At 35.1% G+C, this 18883-nt stretch overlaps 1 protein-coding gene across 2 annotated transcripts; it reads left to right on the top strand.

The window, feature by feature from the left end:
* Nucleotides 1-9916: 9916 nt before the first annotated feature.
* On the top strand, nt 9917-18479 carry LOC110466096 (kynurenine/alpha-aminoadipate aminotransferase, mitochondrial-like). Of its 2 annotated transcripts, XM_021522401.1 has the most exons (12): nt 9917-10216; nt 10436-10535; nt 10940-11036; nt 11619-11687; nt 11871-12003; nt 12300-12374; nt 12699-12974; nt 13643-13725; nt 14657-14753; nt 15203-15329; nt 16209-16414; nt 16607-18479. In XM_021522401.1, the coding sequence occupies exons 1-12, from the start codon at nt 10214-10216 to the stop codon at nt 16658-16660; spliced, it is 1320 nt and encodes a 439-aa protein (XP_021378076.1). In that variant the 5' UTR covers nt 9917-10213; the 3' UTR covers nt 16661-18479. The 2 variants fall into 2 exon arrangements, with proteins under 2 accessions (XP_021378076.1, XP_021378077.1); XM_021522402.1 differs by lacking the exons at nt 9917-10216; nt 10436-10535; nt 10940-11036 and adding an exon at nt 11404-11452.
* The last annotated feature ends 404 nt before the right edge of the window (nt 18480-18883 follow it).

Below are 18883 nucleotides of genomic sequence, written 5' to 3'. Positions count from 1 at the left end.
TCCAAAAGTTGAGAGAGATATTCAACAAAATGATCAGGAATTTGAGACAGAAAGGAAACGCCTTCAGAAAATGAGCGAAGATGTTTAATTGTAGGGACAACAGTTGAAAAAGGAGATTGACAATCTCACTGATATGTAAGTAGCATAAAGCGCTGACCTTCAAAAGAATAATACTGACATACCTGAGAAAAACAAAACTGTTTTACTTAAAATTCGTTAGGAAGAATTGAAACCGAAAGTAGACAGCAAGTACTGACGTCTAGTACTAACGATGACGTCATTAATCTAGGGGCGGGAACTGCGAAGTACCCCAGCTGTCCAACCCAATCTTGAACCTTTAAAAACGATATACTTTTAACCTGGGCCAGTGCAGTCTCACCTCCTGAAGCGTATGCATGGTACTAGACTTGTCAATGGGGAGTATCAGTTGTCCAAACAAATCCAAACACCGTTGTTTCTGCGGTGAAGGTACCGTTTCCTTACACATTTTGATGTGCATGCCCCATGGAATGAAGAGACTTTTTATCGGATTTATCTTAAAGAAACATAAAAGAGCAGATACAGAGTTAAGTCAAAGTACAATCGATCACAGTATCTCCGACCACGGGGAGGGTATGGTTCTGTGTAAAGGATGACAGAATTATCCTGGAAAACACCAAGAATGGCACCATTGTTAAACAATTTATAGTGGACAAACAAACCGGCTCTTTGTGTTTCCCTGGCGATGAAGTCATAGCGGTGGGTATGTTGGGAGTAACACAACTCTACACTTTAGACGGCCGGCCAGTGATGGCTCGAGGTGTATATCTCTATACACCGGAAGTGGTAACTCCCAGTAGCTTGCCGTACACTTCACAGAACGGGGATATATCAGCTGTTGAAACGGATGATATGTCCTTTGATGACTACATTGCTGGGGAAAAAGCCAGGGGGCAGCCATGCGTCATATTGATGGATAAAAACTTTAATATAAAGTTTCGATGTAATCACATTGTTGCCATGACGACTCATGGAGACGAGATTCAACAGCCTAAGTTCTATCCACGGGATGTTTGTTTTGACCACGCCGGTGATATTCTTGTTACAGAAATCATTAGCAAGTCTGTGGTGCTAGTTGACAGGATAACAGGACGCTTTATGTGAACTATATACACCTCTGTTGGAAGCAGACCTCGATGTGAACCATATACACCTCTGTTGGAAGCAGACCTCGATGTATCAACCTGCATAAGGACGTCAACCTCTTAGTCGGTCACGTGGACGGTGTAATGAAAGTCATAAACTATGATGAGTAGACGTGTCAATATATCATAAATTATTGTATGTTACACTCGGATGACACGTTCTTGTAGTAAATAACATCCCATTAAGCTAAGGACAAACTAGATTACCTTAGGACATGCTCATTGATATCCTGATGTATCGGATTACCCTCGGACATTGCTATCAAGATATATCGGATTACCCTCGAACATTGATCCACTGATATATCGGATTACCCTCGGACATTGATCCACTGATATATCGGATTACATTCGGACATTGATCCTCTAATATATCGGATTACCCTCGGACATTGATGTCAAGATATATCGGATTACCCTCGGACATTGATGTCAAGATATATCGGATTACCCTCGGACATTGCTGTCAAGATATATCGGATTACCCTAGGACATTGATCCACTGACATATCGGATTACCCTCGGACATTGATCCACTGATATATCGGATTACCCTCGGACATTGATCCACTGATATATCGGATTACCCTCGGACATTGATCCACTGATATATCGGATTACCCTCGGACGTTGATTTCAAGATATATCGGATTACCCTAGGACATTGATCCACTGACATATCGGATTACCCTCGGACATTGATCCACTGATATATCGGATTACCCTCGGACATTGATCCACTGATATATCGGATTACCCTCGGACATTGATCCACTGATATATCGGATTACCCTCGGACATTGATCCACTGATATATCGGATTACCCTCGGACATTGATCCACTGATATATCGGATTACCCTCGGACATTGATCCACTGATATATCGGATTACCCTCGGACATTGATCCACTGATATATCGGATTACCCTCGGACATTGATCCACTGATATATCGGATTACCCTCGGACATTGATCCACTGATATATCGGATTACCCTCGGACATTGATCCACTGATATATCGGATTACCCTCGGACATTGATCCACTGATATATCGGATTACCCTCGGACATTGATCCACTGATATATCGGATTACCCTCGGACATTGATCCACTGATATATCGGATTACCCTCGGACATTGATCCACTGATATATCGGATTACCCTCGGACATTGATCCACTGATATATCGGATTACCCTCGGACATTGATCCACTGATATATCGGATTACCCTCGGACATTGATCCACTGATATATCGGATTACCCTCGCACATGAGCATTGATATTCTTTAACGTTCTCTAAAATGTTCGCTTAGTTTTATAAACAGAAGTATCTACCAGCCCATTGACCTCAATAAACAAAACTTCCCTGATCCGGCTTTTTAAACTTTTTGCATGGTTTCTCTATATCTTATATCTTTCTGAACTATGGGGTAAAGCAACGCGAGTTAATATAGACGATCTCTTATTTACAATATGTACTTTGTATATGCCATTTCCCAACTCGGGCATGAACCATGCTTGTTAATCGGCCTAATGTTAAAAAATTATGCAGGAATCTCTGTAATATCGATACACTTATCTTTTAAATGGTCACACATTTTATGAGTAGAACCAAAGTTGTAAATGATAACTAAATATATAGATAAAGTCCCTTATTTATGGAGTTTTCATATTAAATAAAGTAGTTAATAATTACATTTTTTGTTATCCTATGCCCCTTTCTGATATGTAATTTAAGCATATCACTAATTTAGATTTCTACAATGGCTGTGTTGTCGTCCGAAATTTCCCCTTCTTTTTGAATGATATTTAAAACAAAAAATATAACTGCAGTTTTCATGTATTAATAGAGCCGATCGTTCAACGGGAGGTAACTCGAAAACATAGACTTTCGATATTTCCGGCTGAATGTTGTGTACATACAAAGATACACAGATTTTATTCTGACTGTCAGCTCAATACGGTTTAAACAAATTCTGACAAGAGCTTGGCCATTTGAATTACATTAATTATTAATAGTTGAGGTGAAAAAAGTGAATTATACATAAATTGTCAATTAGAGCAATTAGTGTTAACAACATGAATTTGATAATTAAATATTTAACTAATGAAATTGGATGACAAATAATAAAAGACGACGTTAGACGTGCTGTTGTTCTGTAAAACAAGACGTGCTAATGTTCGAAACGTGAGCCCGTCTCCATCTTGAAGATAAATGATACAAGCTACCGTTTCGCTTTCATAACCGAATTCGATTTTTGTAGACACTGTGTTATAATCAAGATCTTGTTATGACACAAGAGGAATCTTAAAAAGATCTTATTCAGCAGGTAGCCCGGGTTTCCTCTGGCCCTGACACCAGACTTAGACATTTTGACAGATAGATGTCTGGTGTGGGGCCAGTGCGCACCGTTTTGGTGTAGGAACATTTTTAAGGTGCTGACAACAAAATTCGACTATAACACAACACATACCTCACACATATCGATAAATGGATTATGTATTGATCCAAATCCGCTCTTAGTATCACCAACAGATGTTAAATTCCGTCAGTAGAGTCCTCGGGCCAACAGATGTTAAATTCCGTCAGTAGAGTCCTCGGGCCAACAGATGTTAAATTCCGTCAGTAGAGTCCTCGGGCCAACAGATGTTAAATTCCGTCAGTAGAGTCCTCGGGCCAACAGATGTTAAATTCCGTCAGTAGAGTCCTCGGGCCAACAGATGTTAAATTCCGTCAGTAGAGTCCTCGGGCCAACAGATGTTAAATTCCGTCAGTAGAGTCCTCGGGTTACAATCGTACATCCTCTGGTCACCAGACATCTATCTGTCAAAATGTCTAAATCTGGTGTCAGGGCCAGAGGAACCCGGGCTATTCAGCAAGCTGTACCGAAAACATGCGTTGCACCTGCAGCTAAGAAGTAATGGGTCTAAAAGAGATTGACGAGTGTCACCAAAATGAGCTTATAAAGATTAACTATGCTATAAGAATGTGTATTGTTTCACGAAATAAATTCACATTGATATCACCCACTGAAATTACCCTGGGAGTAGGTGTTCAACTAGTCTTCAGATATTCAGATGGAAACTTTTACTGGACCGGGATCGGAATTAATATCAGTACAGGTTAAAAGAATTACATAAGGGGTGAACAAGCAAAATTTTAAATCAGATCAACATGTGATATACTTCACTTTTCTTAATGAACATGCAGGATGTACATTTCAAAGTTATTCCGTCTTTGCGTATTGCAGGGTTATCTTCTCTTGAGAGCAGGCATTGATTGTTACGTCATTTGTTTGTGAGGGTATTGTCATCAATTTTTGAGAAAATGCCGTCATTTTCTCACACGAACCAATGACGTAACAATCAATACCTGCTCTCAAGAGAAGATAACTCTGCAATACGCAAAGACGGAATATAGTTTACTCCGACAACCAATTCGCACCCCTCCCCCATTAGTTATAGAACTTTACTGATTATATTATGACACCAACTCTGTCTCTCTCGCTATAAAAGGATATCTCGACAATATCTAATTCAATAGAGATACATGTTAATCGAAAAATATTGAAATCAATTACTTTAATTAAATAAAGACAAATATAGAATTGTAAGACATTAGCAGCTTGAGGTCCAACAGAGATGATATAAAATTAGCGGAATCTGTGTTATTTCGTAAGTCAAACTTACTACTTATGAACTTACGTAACACCTTACCTCAAATACTACAAGTAAACCTAATTACTTGTAAAAGAAAACAGCCGAGACTTCCATCTCCGTCTAAAATCTAGTTCGTATTACATATGAATCACATTTTGAAAATGACTGTTAAGCTTTCTGTGACACATTTGACATATTCCATTTTTGTACAGTAAGTAATAAACTGAGTGTAATCTCAATTTTTGTTGCATTCATTACTGTCTTTAATGTCCCTTCGTCTGTTAGCACACAGCTAGTTCAAACATGTAACCATATACTTGTATAAGAAAGCTCGATCTTTTATCTTTTAAAAAGATATTTTTCGTTCATATTATTGTAGCACTCTGTTATTTTCTTCCTAGATTGCATTAAATCAAAATAAATATATGTGGTATAAAGAATATTAATGAAAACCAAATGTTTTGACAATGTTTTTTAAATGATGCTTTTGTCCCATAACGATATAGCAACATTAGTCTATCAAATGGTAGGTAATATGTAGCATTGATCAGAATATACAACACATAAACAAAACGATATACAATGCAGTATGAATCTGTTTTCATTCCTCATGAGTGAGTTTATTAATTTATATCTACTTGCAAAAAGTTCTGATAAAACGACCAATATACACATTTGCTAACTTAAATAGACTTGTATAATAACGCTACGAATTATTTTTACTTTTGCAATATTGTTTGCTACTTTAGTGTTCCAACATGCAACACATGGTAACTTTGATATTCAAATATTAGACAAGGACATATGTATAGATGTTCATCTGATGCAGTTGTATAAGAAACCAAACATGCTTCAAAACGTGTATTTCCTTTACAAAATAATTTAAATAATTTTCCCCTAAATAACATAATTGTTGCAGTACTGTGTCTTGTTTTATCGGTGTTTTGATCGCCAGACCAAAAGAAAGGACTATCTCACCCAGTTTTCTCGGAGGAACTTTTGAAATTCACTCTGTTTCATGTCATCTAACAAATTAATCGTAATCCTGTTTTCTCTTCCTTGTCGAAATGAAGATCTACTAGCTACTGTTTGCCATTCGTATTCAAGGAATTTACAACTTACTACAAAAACATTGATGTGAATCGTCTATGGTACCCATAATAATATCACAAATACCTAATGCATTATCGAACGTGTTCTCGTCGGCACTATGTCTGCTAACATGTAGGGGTACTACAGCTAACCTACGTCACAGACACAGATCACAGACACACATTTTGACCGCCATTTGTACCGCTTCAGTGGTAAAATATCAAGTATTTTACTGAGCTTAAATAAGCCTTAAGTGCACGGAAAGCTAAAAAACATCGTAGATGTGATATATATCAATTATATTGATCAAGTACTTCTAGTTTTGCTAAATACCTCAGTGTTTTGTATTTTATGCGGATAATACGGTCGCACACTTTTCAATTTGAACACGTTACCCGAGAGCTTAAAGTAGCATCGGCAAAGCTTATTGGTACACTCATGTATACAACTCTGTGTCGATGCATTAACAGATCGTGACGGTCACACTTTCATACGAAGATGTGTGTATGGTTTGCTTTATCAGATACACAACAACACTTTACCAATGTACAGCATTCTCATCCTGTTATTGTACAGCCAAACATTCCCAGCTGGGTTATTTCATTGATGTAAATAGAAGAAAGTTGTAGGTAGAGACAATTATGTTATTATCGTTAATCTATTCTCATTAGCCCGAATGTGTCGAATTTTGTGAGCAGTGGAGTCTAGTTAGTATAAAATGAGATGGTTTGCTTATATACATGTACATATATCAAAATATATGTCCATGCAATTGGTAGAATGAGTTTCGCTAGTACAGACTGTTAGTTTCGTAGTAACAGCGTAACATAATTATACACGACATACTTGATGGTACGGAGATTAGATATGGATTTTGTGTGTATCAATAACTTCTTTATCTAGACACACTGATCAGTGAACTAGTTAAGGGACCTAGATTTGTAGGATAAGGGACCTAGATTTTTGTGATAAGGGACCTAGATTTGTGTGATAAGGGACCAAGATTTGTGTGAGTATGGACCTAGATTTGTGTGAGTAGGGACCTAGATTTGTGTGATAAGGGACCTAGATTTGTGTGAGTAGAGGAACATTTTCAGTCTCAATATTTTGGTGCATCTGTGTGTAGGGGCAACTTGTTATTCTGGAAAATTTGGCTTATGCACAAATTAGAACCATGTTAATCTGCACAAACTTTGCCCGTAAAATGGCACCCTGTCAACCTAATCTTTCCGTTAGTGTGAAAAGTTAAACCCTGCTAGTCATGGCGTTTGATGTGTGTGTATGTTGGAACCTTTCTACTGTAGGGACTAATTTATGTAAGAATTTTATTATTTTCTGAAAGGTTTAGCTTTTGTTTACAATGTGCTCTTACTTTTTCAAATACTTCAGTTTTTGCGTTCTTTGAAATATCATTAGTCTGGATAGTTTGGATTCTCTCCGACAAACTAGACTTTTTAACCCACCAATATGCAGAACTAATAACTACTTTTACAGCTTCTTTCCTTTAATGTGCCGCACAGCTAACAACACTGATACTAATCTTTTTGACTCTCCTACACTTGCAAGTTTTAAATGGCGGTTTGATAAAAAATGCTGTAACTGATAGAGAATCTGTTAAAACTGAAGGTGATAGAAGGGCAAACATTATTATTTCCCAACTTAGAAATTATTGTAGTGTTTTAAAGTTTGATTTGCATCATGACCACCTAACTGATAATCCAGTATTAACTTGTCCAGATGAATTGGAAACAGTCTCTCATTTTTTTCTAGAATGTCCTATTTACTATGATTTGTGGATTAATTTCAACTCACTCAGTAATTATGTCTTTGACCATAACCATATCGGTATTGACATTATTTTACGTGGTTCTCCTAGTTGTGAAGGTAATACAAACAGACTAATGCATCGTGATATACATTACTTTATAGGGAAAGATCTAGAAAGCCGTTATATCGACAAAAAACTGTAAACAAAAATATGAAAACAGTTGAACATGGTTGTGAATTTATTTGATTATGTAATAAATATATATTTTCACTTATTTGTTTTGTGCTCCTCTACACAACGTTTTACTCATACTTTTGATAAATGTACATATCGGGTTAATTCTGTTTATTTAATAGTAGATTAAATAGTTACATATAAACAAATTAATACACAGTTTAGGTGGTGATGACCGTTGCAGTACTTGAACACGGACTTTTGGTCTATCTACCTAACTGTATCGAATGGTAAAAAGTAACTCATGTGTACACGTATAATTATGATAATTAATAACGATATTTATGTTTTGTTTGTGTGTGTGTGTGTGTGTGTGTGTGTGTGTGTGTCGGTGTGTGTATGTCCAAGGTTGTATTGGAAGTAATCAAAAGTGAGTTACCTCCCTTTAATTACTTTATCGTTTACATTTATTTACAAAATATCTATAAAATATATTTAGCTAAAGTTCTATAATATTCTTGTAAAACTCTAGCTACCTATGGAAAGAATTTATATAGGCTGGCCTGTTATTCGATCCATTTGACCATAACACCATGTCAATAAAACCTGTTGAAATGAAATGGATAGTTTGGTATGTGCACATGTGAACCGTAAATACATTTGTACTATATTTTATGAGCACTTTGAAAGCATGTTAGTCTTGACACAAGGATTAATTTGTACCTTGTAAACGGTTAACTTTAAAATCTTGTTATTCGGAAAACACATAATTAGCCTTAGAATAAAGAGGACTTTGTGAATGAAAAGGGTTTTTTTTAATTCACAATATTGGCCAGATGGATGGATTCGAACGTGTTATTTCAATTTTCTTAAACTAGGATATCGTACAAACATCTGTCGTCGACACACTTCACGGTCGCTCCATTGTATTCCTCAATTACTGCCTACTGTTATGTAAAGCTTGTAGTGCCCTTTTTGATCATATTACTCCTCCTTAACCTGAAATCAAGGACACTACAGGCTCTTCTACTTAATTTGGTTACCTCGAACTTTTCTGACAATGGTCATTCAGGAACGACTTACTTCTTGAATTTAATATGGGGCCTAATTTATTCAACAGCTAACCATAACTGGTAAGTAAAGTATTATCAGGCCTTTCAAATTCAAATCAAGTACAGTAAAAACACGATAAGTGGGACAATTTTCCAATACCAGCTTTACTTTTGTTGATATTTATTTCATTCTTGTCCTGCGCTACGTTGTTTTCACGAAGGAATTATATTCGGTATTTAAAAGTTGTATTTTGTAACACAAGACTTTATTCTCCTTGTCTTATCCTAACTATCTTCGCGTACATCTGTGATTTGAACCTATTTTGTACTTATTCAATTTTGAAATCGAACTACGGTTTTACTAACACTTTGGTATTTGTTCTTGTTGTTGTCTCTGTATTAGTGGATACTTATCCGGGTTATCCATCTCCCGATTATAATTCATTCAAAGCCAGAGTAAGATGTTAATGATTTAGTTTGTCGGTTTGTCCCTATTCACGAACAGTTGATAACTTCTTGTTGTGTCAACGTGTTCTTTCCCCAGACTTCACCAACTGCTGCCGAATCCGTCAAATAATCCAGTGCTCCAAAATGCGCCAAACTATACATTACCATACTTTTTTGTTAAGATTTGATGAAATTTCGGTCAGAAGGAAAACAAATGCCAACTGATTTTCAGTCAAATAGTCCTCAAACTAGAGTCCCACATACATTTACTCTGTAAATTAAAAAAACAACCAAGAATACAGTTATGCGTTAATTACATTTAATCATTTAGTTCATTTATTTCCCTTTGAAAATCAATGTATTATTATTGACTCAAACATTTCCGTTCTGTAAATTACAAGAAGATTTATGCATAGTATGAAAAATGTGTTTTCAATATAATTGTTTTGTTCAGTGTGATGGTCAAGGATGTTTGATACCTAATTCTATTTTAACCGTGTATAATAACATATACTAGAATACCCAAACATGTTCTACTTCTTCTAATCTGAACAGGATTGTATAACGATGAACATTTCTTTGGTCCTAATGATAAATTAACACAATAACGTGGTGGATAGAGAAAATGAACCAGATGAAGTACGGTTGTGTATGCAGTTAGTCATATCATCCACAGCTTTGTAATTAAGCTCTGAATGCTATGGCATGAACGTGAATATTCATGATGAGTGTCTACATGTAAAACGTACCTCAGGTGTGGCATTTCAACATCTATATAGCCATTGTGCTAATCGTCCTTGCAGATAGAAGCATACCTGTATTTTTCAGCGATGGTGAGTCATATCTATGCTTTGTTACAGTAGTTTTGTCTACTTTTTATATTTTCAAGTGATGTCTTACATTATGTTGTGTATATATTCACAGATAAATTAAACAGGAAGGTAGATGCTACATATATGAGTATATATCAATTTGTCCATACAACTCGAAATTGTGGATTGATATTTTTATTTCTTTATCAATTGAAAAATGATCCATAATATTTTGCATAGGATTCCCTGCATAATGACAGCTCTTACGGCACGATGAATTATGAGAGATTTCAGAACGAAGCCTGCATCGCGAGAAGATCCTCTCCACTTAGAGACCTACGTAAGTGTTATCGTATATTATATTCACAGGCATGTTCTATGAAGTAACAGGCAGACTATTGAAGTGTGTCTCATTGAGATATACTGCGAAAGGTTAGTTTAATAGTGCAAATTGTCACTACGAGTGATTACCATTAAGTTCACGGGGCAGGAAGGTTGTTTTTTTTATCAGTTCCGATATCCCCGTTCAGGATGATATGGCTCGAAATCAGCAGCTTTAGAAAATGATGACTTTTGTTATTGAGGAAATAACTATTTTGACTTCGTGTCGCTTTACCTCTGGATTTAAATCAAAAATACGTTATGGTGAAATAAAAAGTGTGTCAAAGTGCTTTATATTATAAATTTATGAACATATTCAAATTGAACTGGTAGTACAGATACTTGTTTATCTAAAAATCATAGCTGAGATGCTCGATGCCAGGCCAAACGCCATCAGCATGGCAGGAGGTCTGCCCGACCCAGTCACTTGTCCGTTCATAGAAGCGACGATTAAACTGAGGTAAGACGCCAGGTCTTTTTAACCTTTTAGGAATAGAGAATAAAACTGACAGAAGCTGATTGATATGTTTACTGGTGTGTGAGGGTACAAAAGGTAGTGTGAGGAAGTAGGCGGGGATAAGTGTGAGTAGGAATATATAGTATCTGTAAGTATATATAAAGGAGATGGTGTCTATCCATATATGAATACTAACTTATATATTTATAAAGGAATACTAGGATATGTAAAGATACAGTAAAACTAGGTTATCTATGTAAATATACAATGCATACTAATTTATGAGTTTATATGTACAATGTATATAAAACAAACAAGGGTATCTATGTGAAATGAATATTAATAGATATATATTAATGTATGAATACTAGTATTTGTTCGATGCAGTGTTATTACGACAGGAAGTTTATGTATTAAATGTTCGGACTAATTTACATAAAACACTTTATATTATCAGTATTGATTTTGTACTAAAAAGTATAATATTATCTGTGTTTGCCTGCCGTTATAGAGAGGTCATTGCCTCTTAAACATAACGTAACATTGTGCAGAATACATTTCAGTATGTATGTTTTTATTAAACAGAGATGGTTCACAGTTGCAGATAGACAAGGACGAAATGAAGTTTTGTACGCAGTACTCCAATACAGAAGGGTAAGATGATGTCAACATTATTTATCTAGCTTTCAGAGGTAAACTTATATCTTAAAGTTGTTTTGAGAGAAAATTAATCTGATACTGGTATCAACCAATCAAAACTCCAACACAACCAATGAACTTTGATCGGATCCCAAAAATTTACGTGTTAATTAATTGTTGTTTATATCCTTCTGTCAGCTTTCTTGCCCTACGTCAGTGGTTTAAAGAACTACAGAGGAGGGTACATAATCCCCCGGCAATGGAGGACTCGACTCATCCTGGACAGACGGATGTTATCATAATGAACGGGAGCCAGGACGCGTTGTGTCAGGTAACAATGTATTAAAACTAATATTTAACCCTTAACAAGCTTCTTAGAGAGTTGTGTAAACCGCGATATTAAGCTAACCAACCAGCCATTAATCCAACCTACCAATCAGCAAATACCCCAACCACGTCTGTCGGAGTTTGTGGTACATGATTGTTTTTAAAAATAAAAAATGAACTTTTATGTTTTCTAGCATTCCCATAGTGAGATATCTCCAAAATCACTAAAAACACACCTAGCACACTTAATAAATCCACTTAAAAGTTTGTTAAAAGTAAATGAGTGTTTTGTGTTGACAGTCACTGGATGCTATGGTATCCCCTGGAGATAATGTACTGATTGAAAGTCCATCGTACCCCGTTCCAGTCAGTATTGTAAGTCAATGATGCTAATCGACATTCAAGTTAACAATATTCATGTTATACGTTTATTGATCTCAATTTACATGTGCACTAATTGAAAATACGTGCAACACTGAACTGATGAAAATATGGCGAGTACATGATTTTAATTATCACCTAGCTAATACCATAAAATTCATTTGATGTATGTATTTAGGGATTGTTTGACTATTCAATTTGTTTTTGGTTCTGGACGAGATAATCGAACTCCCAAGCTGTCTCGTAAGTCACCTTTTAAGATAATGTTTTGTTATCTGTATTAAAAATAAGGAAACTGCGTCTGTTGGTCATTTTCAGTTACAACCCCTTGGATGCAATATGTTACCCGTCGAGTCAGATGCAGATGGTATGGATCCAGACAAACTACGTCACATCCTGTCCCGGTGGAGTCCCGCAGACGCAAAGAATCCTAACAGTGACATACCTAAAATACTGTACTGTGTCCCTACAGGAGGAAACCCCACTGGATCTAGCTTGACCCTGAAGAGAAAACAAGAAATTTACAGGCTGGCCCAGGAGTACGATATCATGATCCTTGAGGACGACCCGTACTATTACATACAGTTTGCTGAGGTAAAGTTATGGGATGTATGCGGGTGTATTTATCCCTAGTTATTAATGCTTATATACATAATATATATAATAATAATAATATTAATAATTGTATTGCTCATTTATAGTTACATAGTAACTTGAAGGCAAATAATAAAACAACAAATATACAAAGAAACTGCAATAGTGAACACTATATAAACTTATACAGAAGCCAGGCCCACACTCCTCATTTCACGTGACTGTTTTATATTTAAGCACGAGTCAAGTATAAGTTGCATATTGTCAGAAGACAAAATGTGTATTTGTGTCTAGTATAGAATAGTTTTGATTATATTTACTTAAGTAGTCCTTTCTCAGCTGTGCATTATAGCCACACCTGAAGAAGAAGTGCCTCATCTTCTAGAACAATATCTTCATACAAGAGTAACTTATTTGTATCTGTCATCGATTGTAGTTTCTTGAAAACGTTAGTTTCAAATTCTTTAAAAATGCTAGTTTATATAACTATCAGATTTGGCATTAGTGTTTGCATATCTTGAATTCAAAGTCTACTTTGGTATGAGGTGGCTTGTATATCGATATGTTAGTTATTTACCATATAAAAGCTGTAAATGGCGTACATTTCACCCAATTTTGTCTAATTTTCATATATATATTTTTTATTAAATTTTAATATTTCTTATTAGACATTAGTTCCAAGTTTCCTGTCCCTAGACGTTGACGGAAGAGTGATGCGATTCGACTCGCTCTCAAAACTCTTATCACCGGGGTAAGTTATGTTCTTATTATTACTCGATCCGACTCTAGAGTAAACACTGATATACTATTTTCATAGATATTTTATGTTAAAATCTGACTCAGCGTTTGGTTGAAATGTATATTACCACATATCCAATTTGACTTGCAAAATCGTTGTGCTTACTACACTATACATTCATTGAAAGTATAACTATCAATGCTTACTTCACTAGACATTCATTGAAAGTATAACTATCAATCCTTACTTCACTATACATTCATTGACAGTATAACTATCAATGCTTGCTTCTCTATACATTCATTGAAAGTATAACTATCAAGGCTTACTGCACTATACATTCATTGAAAGTATAACTATCAAGGCTTACTGCACTATACATTCATTGAAAGACTTTACTATTAATGATTACTTCCCTATACATTCATTGAAAGTATAACTATCAATGCTTACTTCACTATACATTCATTGAAAGTATTTACTATTAATGATTACTTCACTATACATTCATTGAAAGTATAACTAACAATTCTTACTTCCCTATACATTCATTGAAAGTATAACTATTAATGATTAGTTCACTATACATTCATTGAAAGTATAACTATCAATCCTTACTTCACTATACATTCATTGAAAGTATAACTATCAATGCTTACTTCACTATACATTCATTGAAAGTATAACTATCAATGCGTACTTCATCATAATTATTTTCATTGCGACTAAACAGCAAAACTTTTTATAAATAAGTTGTTTTAAAATAATCTCCGTTGCAAAACAATGGCCACTACAATGATATACAATAATATACAATGATATACAATGATGTACAATGATGTACAATGATATACAATGATGTACAATGATGTACAATGATGTACAATGATATACAATGATTACAAATGTAACCGTTTTCTCCCATATGATATACATTTTACAGGGCGAGACTGGGATTCCTGACGGGTCCACGACCTCTGGTGCAAAAAGTTATATTCAAAATCATGTCTTCAACAATGCATGCGAATGGAATTGCACAGGTAATGCGTCATATAATACAATAACTACCCATCCTAAAGCTGCATCCTATACAAAATACAGTTCTGGTTTGAAATTTGGACATACTCATTATTAGTACTCTTTTAACAATTTTGTTTAAAACTTTTAACAATTTTATCGCCTGGTTGACGTTTTAAGGCAAAACCAATATATCATTTATCCTATAATCGGGCTTTATAAGCAGTACTTTGATCGCCATATATAGATAAATGTGTACAAATGAAAAATGGTCACCAAAAGCAAGATTGAAAACAATTTTTGGAACCTTTTATTGCCGATGATGCATAATTTTGTCAATTTTAAAATTGAAAATGAATGATACGGAAAAATTAAAATAACATTAACTAGTCACATTTCTTTCTGAAACAACAGTAACAGAACAAAACAAGCAAACAACAATGATTTAAAATTATATTAAATACTTTTTCAGATGTTCGTCCTTTCAGCTCTAAACAAGTGGGGGCACGATGGATTTCTTGCTCGTGCTAAAGAGATCAGTGATCTGTACCTAGAGAAAAGTCAGCAGTGTATTAAATACATGAAGAAACATTTAACAGGTGAGAATAATTCCGGAATAGAAAGTCGACATCCTATTTTACGAACCTCCTATTATATGTGGTAAATGTCTTAATGGCAGGATAACCTGTGATGTACTAACGTTTACCAAAGCATACTTTTTCATATTTAACAAAATATCCATGCCCCCGAAGTAAAACTTTGGATTCGATGTATTGTAAAACATGTCTATCAAGGCCGTCAAAACAAACAAACAAACAAGAAGGTTTTAAAGACACTCGTTTGATATAAATGGTTTATTATTATGTATGTAATCATTTTGAGCTTCTTAAACAGGTACTTATAGAGAGTTTGGTGGGTTAGGGATATATATATGCCAGATAAACATCTAAACTTGCAACCAAAGATGGCTTGTTAAAGTGATTATTATTGTAAAGTATGTTCTAATGTCTAAATACCAAGGTAACTCGATACGCAAATAGATACTGAGATGAAATCGGAACAGGAAACACGAGTCCCACAAAATAAGAAGATGAAAACAGCCGCCTAGTCTGAGTCAGCTGTTCTTGCATGTATGTGACTCCCGTGACGCTAGTAGAGGGCCGTAGCATACCAGGACGCACAAGATATCAAAAACGTGATTGATAATGAAAATTAAACAAATCCTTCAGTTACCATGTGGTCTTGCCTTCGTTTATAACTGTGTCAACTTTGTCAACTGTGACGCATACTCATATATTTTCGAGTATTAAATGTTAACAACTAGACATAGGAACTTATGTCAGACATGTGCAGTAATTGGACTAAACAGTGCTCTGTTTTCAGCTTCCGTCATAGTAGTTGTCATTGTAAATTTATTTACTACCTATAACGATACTGAGACCTGATTAATACTTCGTTTTGTGTCTTTTCAAGCGTAGGTCTTGCAGAATGGACGGAGCCTACTGGAGGAATGTTCATCTGGATAAAAATTCTCGGTATCACAAACACGACTGATTTGGTTTTTAAGGCTTACCTTAAGGACGTCCTCTTTGTCGGCGGAAATGTCTTCCATGTCGATCGCAGTGCCCCCTCTGAGTACATCAGGGTATCTTTTTCTCTCGCCACATGTGAAAACATGGACAAAGTAAGTTTGTAAATTGTAAATAGCAATTTTTTACAATTTGTTTTCTTTACAAAATTCATGGTGAATTACACGAAAAGCAAAACTGATTTGTCTGTAAATCTTGATGTGTGAGAACTTGTCAACTTTATCAATAATACAGTCAACATATGTATATTTTATAGTTTTCATTAGTTCACGTTTGTTTCTTTGCAGGCTTTTTCAAGATTAGCAGAGTGTTTGAAGGAAGAACTACCTCCAAAGACATAATTTATTAAGACAAACAAAAACTTACATCAGTCTGTATATAAATAGGTATAGTGTATAAAGGATGAGCATGTACCAGGATAAACGTTCCTTGTAATTAGTGGAGATGTAAATGATTAATCAATAATGTGATTTACATGAATAATTTATTTATATGTCTTATAATCAAATAACCCATTGCAATTTGATGAAAAAAATGACGCTATGTAATTGAGGATAAAATAAATAAAACATTTATTTAGCCGAGAAGGATGAATCCACAAAAATGCACAAGTAACACACAATTGAAGAGAAATATCCTGTGCAATGTAGCAGAAATAACGGATTATACAGCATTCCATGTAGCACCGCATAAAGTATCCCATTGTAAGCTGCAGACAACATCCCCATACAACGTAGTCAATTATAGAGCTATGCTTACAGCTGTGGATGACAGGTTTACATCATTAGTTAAATCTGACTTTACTGACACCTGGATTTACTGACACCTGGATTTATTGACACCTGACCTGACTAACAGCTGACCTTACTGACAGTCGACTTTACTGACACCTGGATTTACTGACACCTGACTTGACTAACAGCTGACCTTACTGACAGCTGACTTTACTGACATCTGGATTTACTAACACCTGACTTGACTAACAGCTGACCTTACTGACAGCTGACTTTATTGACACCTGACTTTATTGACACCTGACTTGCCTGACACCTGAATTTGCTGACACCTGGATCTACTAACACCTGGATTTACGAAAACCGATCTTTACTGACACCTAGATTTACTGACACCTGGATTTGCTGACACCTGGTTTTACTGACACCTGACTTTACCTGCCTTCAATGATATACGGTATTATCTGACAGAAGCTTCGTACAGAAAACAACATAATTTTTACCGTCACGTAGTAGTATGGACACTCTGTATTCCTAGCAACATACATTATGTTATGGTTGAGTTCACGGCAAAAAAGAGACCATATTCCGACATTTGGCTTTAAAATCATACTTCAATATCTGTTTTTCACTGAGTTTTCTTTCTAAATTATTTAAAATTATATATTTATTGATTAAGGTCCCGTATGCATGGATTGTTATTTGCAAATCATTGCCATATGATTAAATTAATTTAAAAAAAAAAGTGTTTTCGTGCTTTATTATTAACAAGATAAATATAAAGTTTCTAGCATCCTAGACTACAAGCCACATGTTGTAAGAGATGCTGTCTGGTTATCTGTACTGTATGTAGTCTTATTTGATTTTTGTATTATATGTATATACAAAGAAGAAATCTGCATCGCTTTCATCTCTCCAATGAGATTCAATGATATATATAGATATTATTTCAAATAAGAATCTGTTATACGGCGTTGTTCACGTTTTTGTATTCCGTTGTAATATGCTCTTTGCTTTGAGTCAAACAAAGTCTCCACGGACCTAAGATGTTAATACATTTATCTTTGTTTGTAGGTACCTACAGGTTTAACTTTTGGACTTTGCATTGTCTGCTCGTTGTGTTTCATACCGATCACCCCCATTTAATCATAATTGGTGGTTTGCTAATAAAGACAATGACACCGAAAGTCAAACATTATGGACAAACGCATACACTAAGCTACAGAAGGAAAAAAATAATAGGTTCTAATATACAGGAAACCATGATATACTCAATAACATGAGGATATAATTTACACAGATTCAATACATGTTACACATCGTATCACGCAGGGGGGATATCATAGAAGAAATACGTGTTAAACCTATGAAAGCCATGTTCTTAAATAATAAACAATGTACATACATAAAAATGTAACATGGAGACCGTAAGACCTAAATATAAATATGTATATAAATGATGTCTTTTGTGTTATTTGATTATCGTTTTATCAATTATATTGATAAAATATAAGAACTGCTACAAATATCAGTCAAGCTGGTCAAACATTAACAGTACATTCTGTTTATACACTGACACTATTCTGCTATCCTGTCGTCCCTTGCTGTTGTCAAGCAGACGCAGAAATCTGGCAATTGTTTTACTGGTGGTAAATCTAATAAAAAGTCAAGGATCTGCATTGTATTTCTAGATCATTTAAAGAATAAAGTTACGTGCATGTCGACATTGAGTCTATGACGTTCATTAAGAATAGTTATACTGTCTACACTCTCAGCATACCTTGTTTTTTTTGTGTAGCCTTTGACAATACGTCCAATCGAAAGACATTT

Source organism: Mizuhopecten yessoensis, unplaced genomic scaffold, assembly GCF_002113885.1.
Source record: "Mizuhopecten yessoensis strain PY_sf001 unplaced genomic scaffold, ASM211388v2 scaffold11117, whole genome shotgun sequence".
Classification (NCBI taxonomy): Eukaryota; Metazoa; Mollusca; class Bivalvia; order Pectinida; family Pectinidae; genus Mizuhopecten; species Mizuhopecten yessoensis.
This window is presented reverse-complemented; position numbering and strand designations above follow the sequence as displayed.

Bases quoted from the DNA above. Each gene is read 5' to 3' on its own strand.
- LOC110466096 (XM_021522401.1), top strand. The intron at 11,688-11,870 runs GTAAGATGATGT...TCCTTCTGTCAG, and splicing joins CAGTACTCCAATACAGAAGG to CTTTCTTGCCCTACGTCAGT. The intron at 16,415-16,606 runs GTAAGTTTGTAA...GTTTCTTTGCAG, and splicing joins CATGTGAAAACATGGACAAA to GCTTTTTCAAGATTAGCAGA.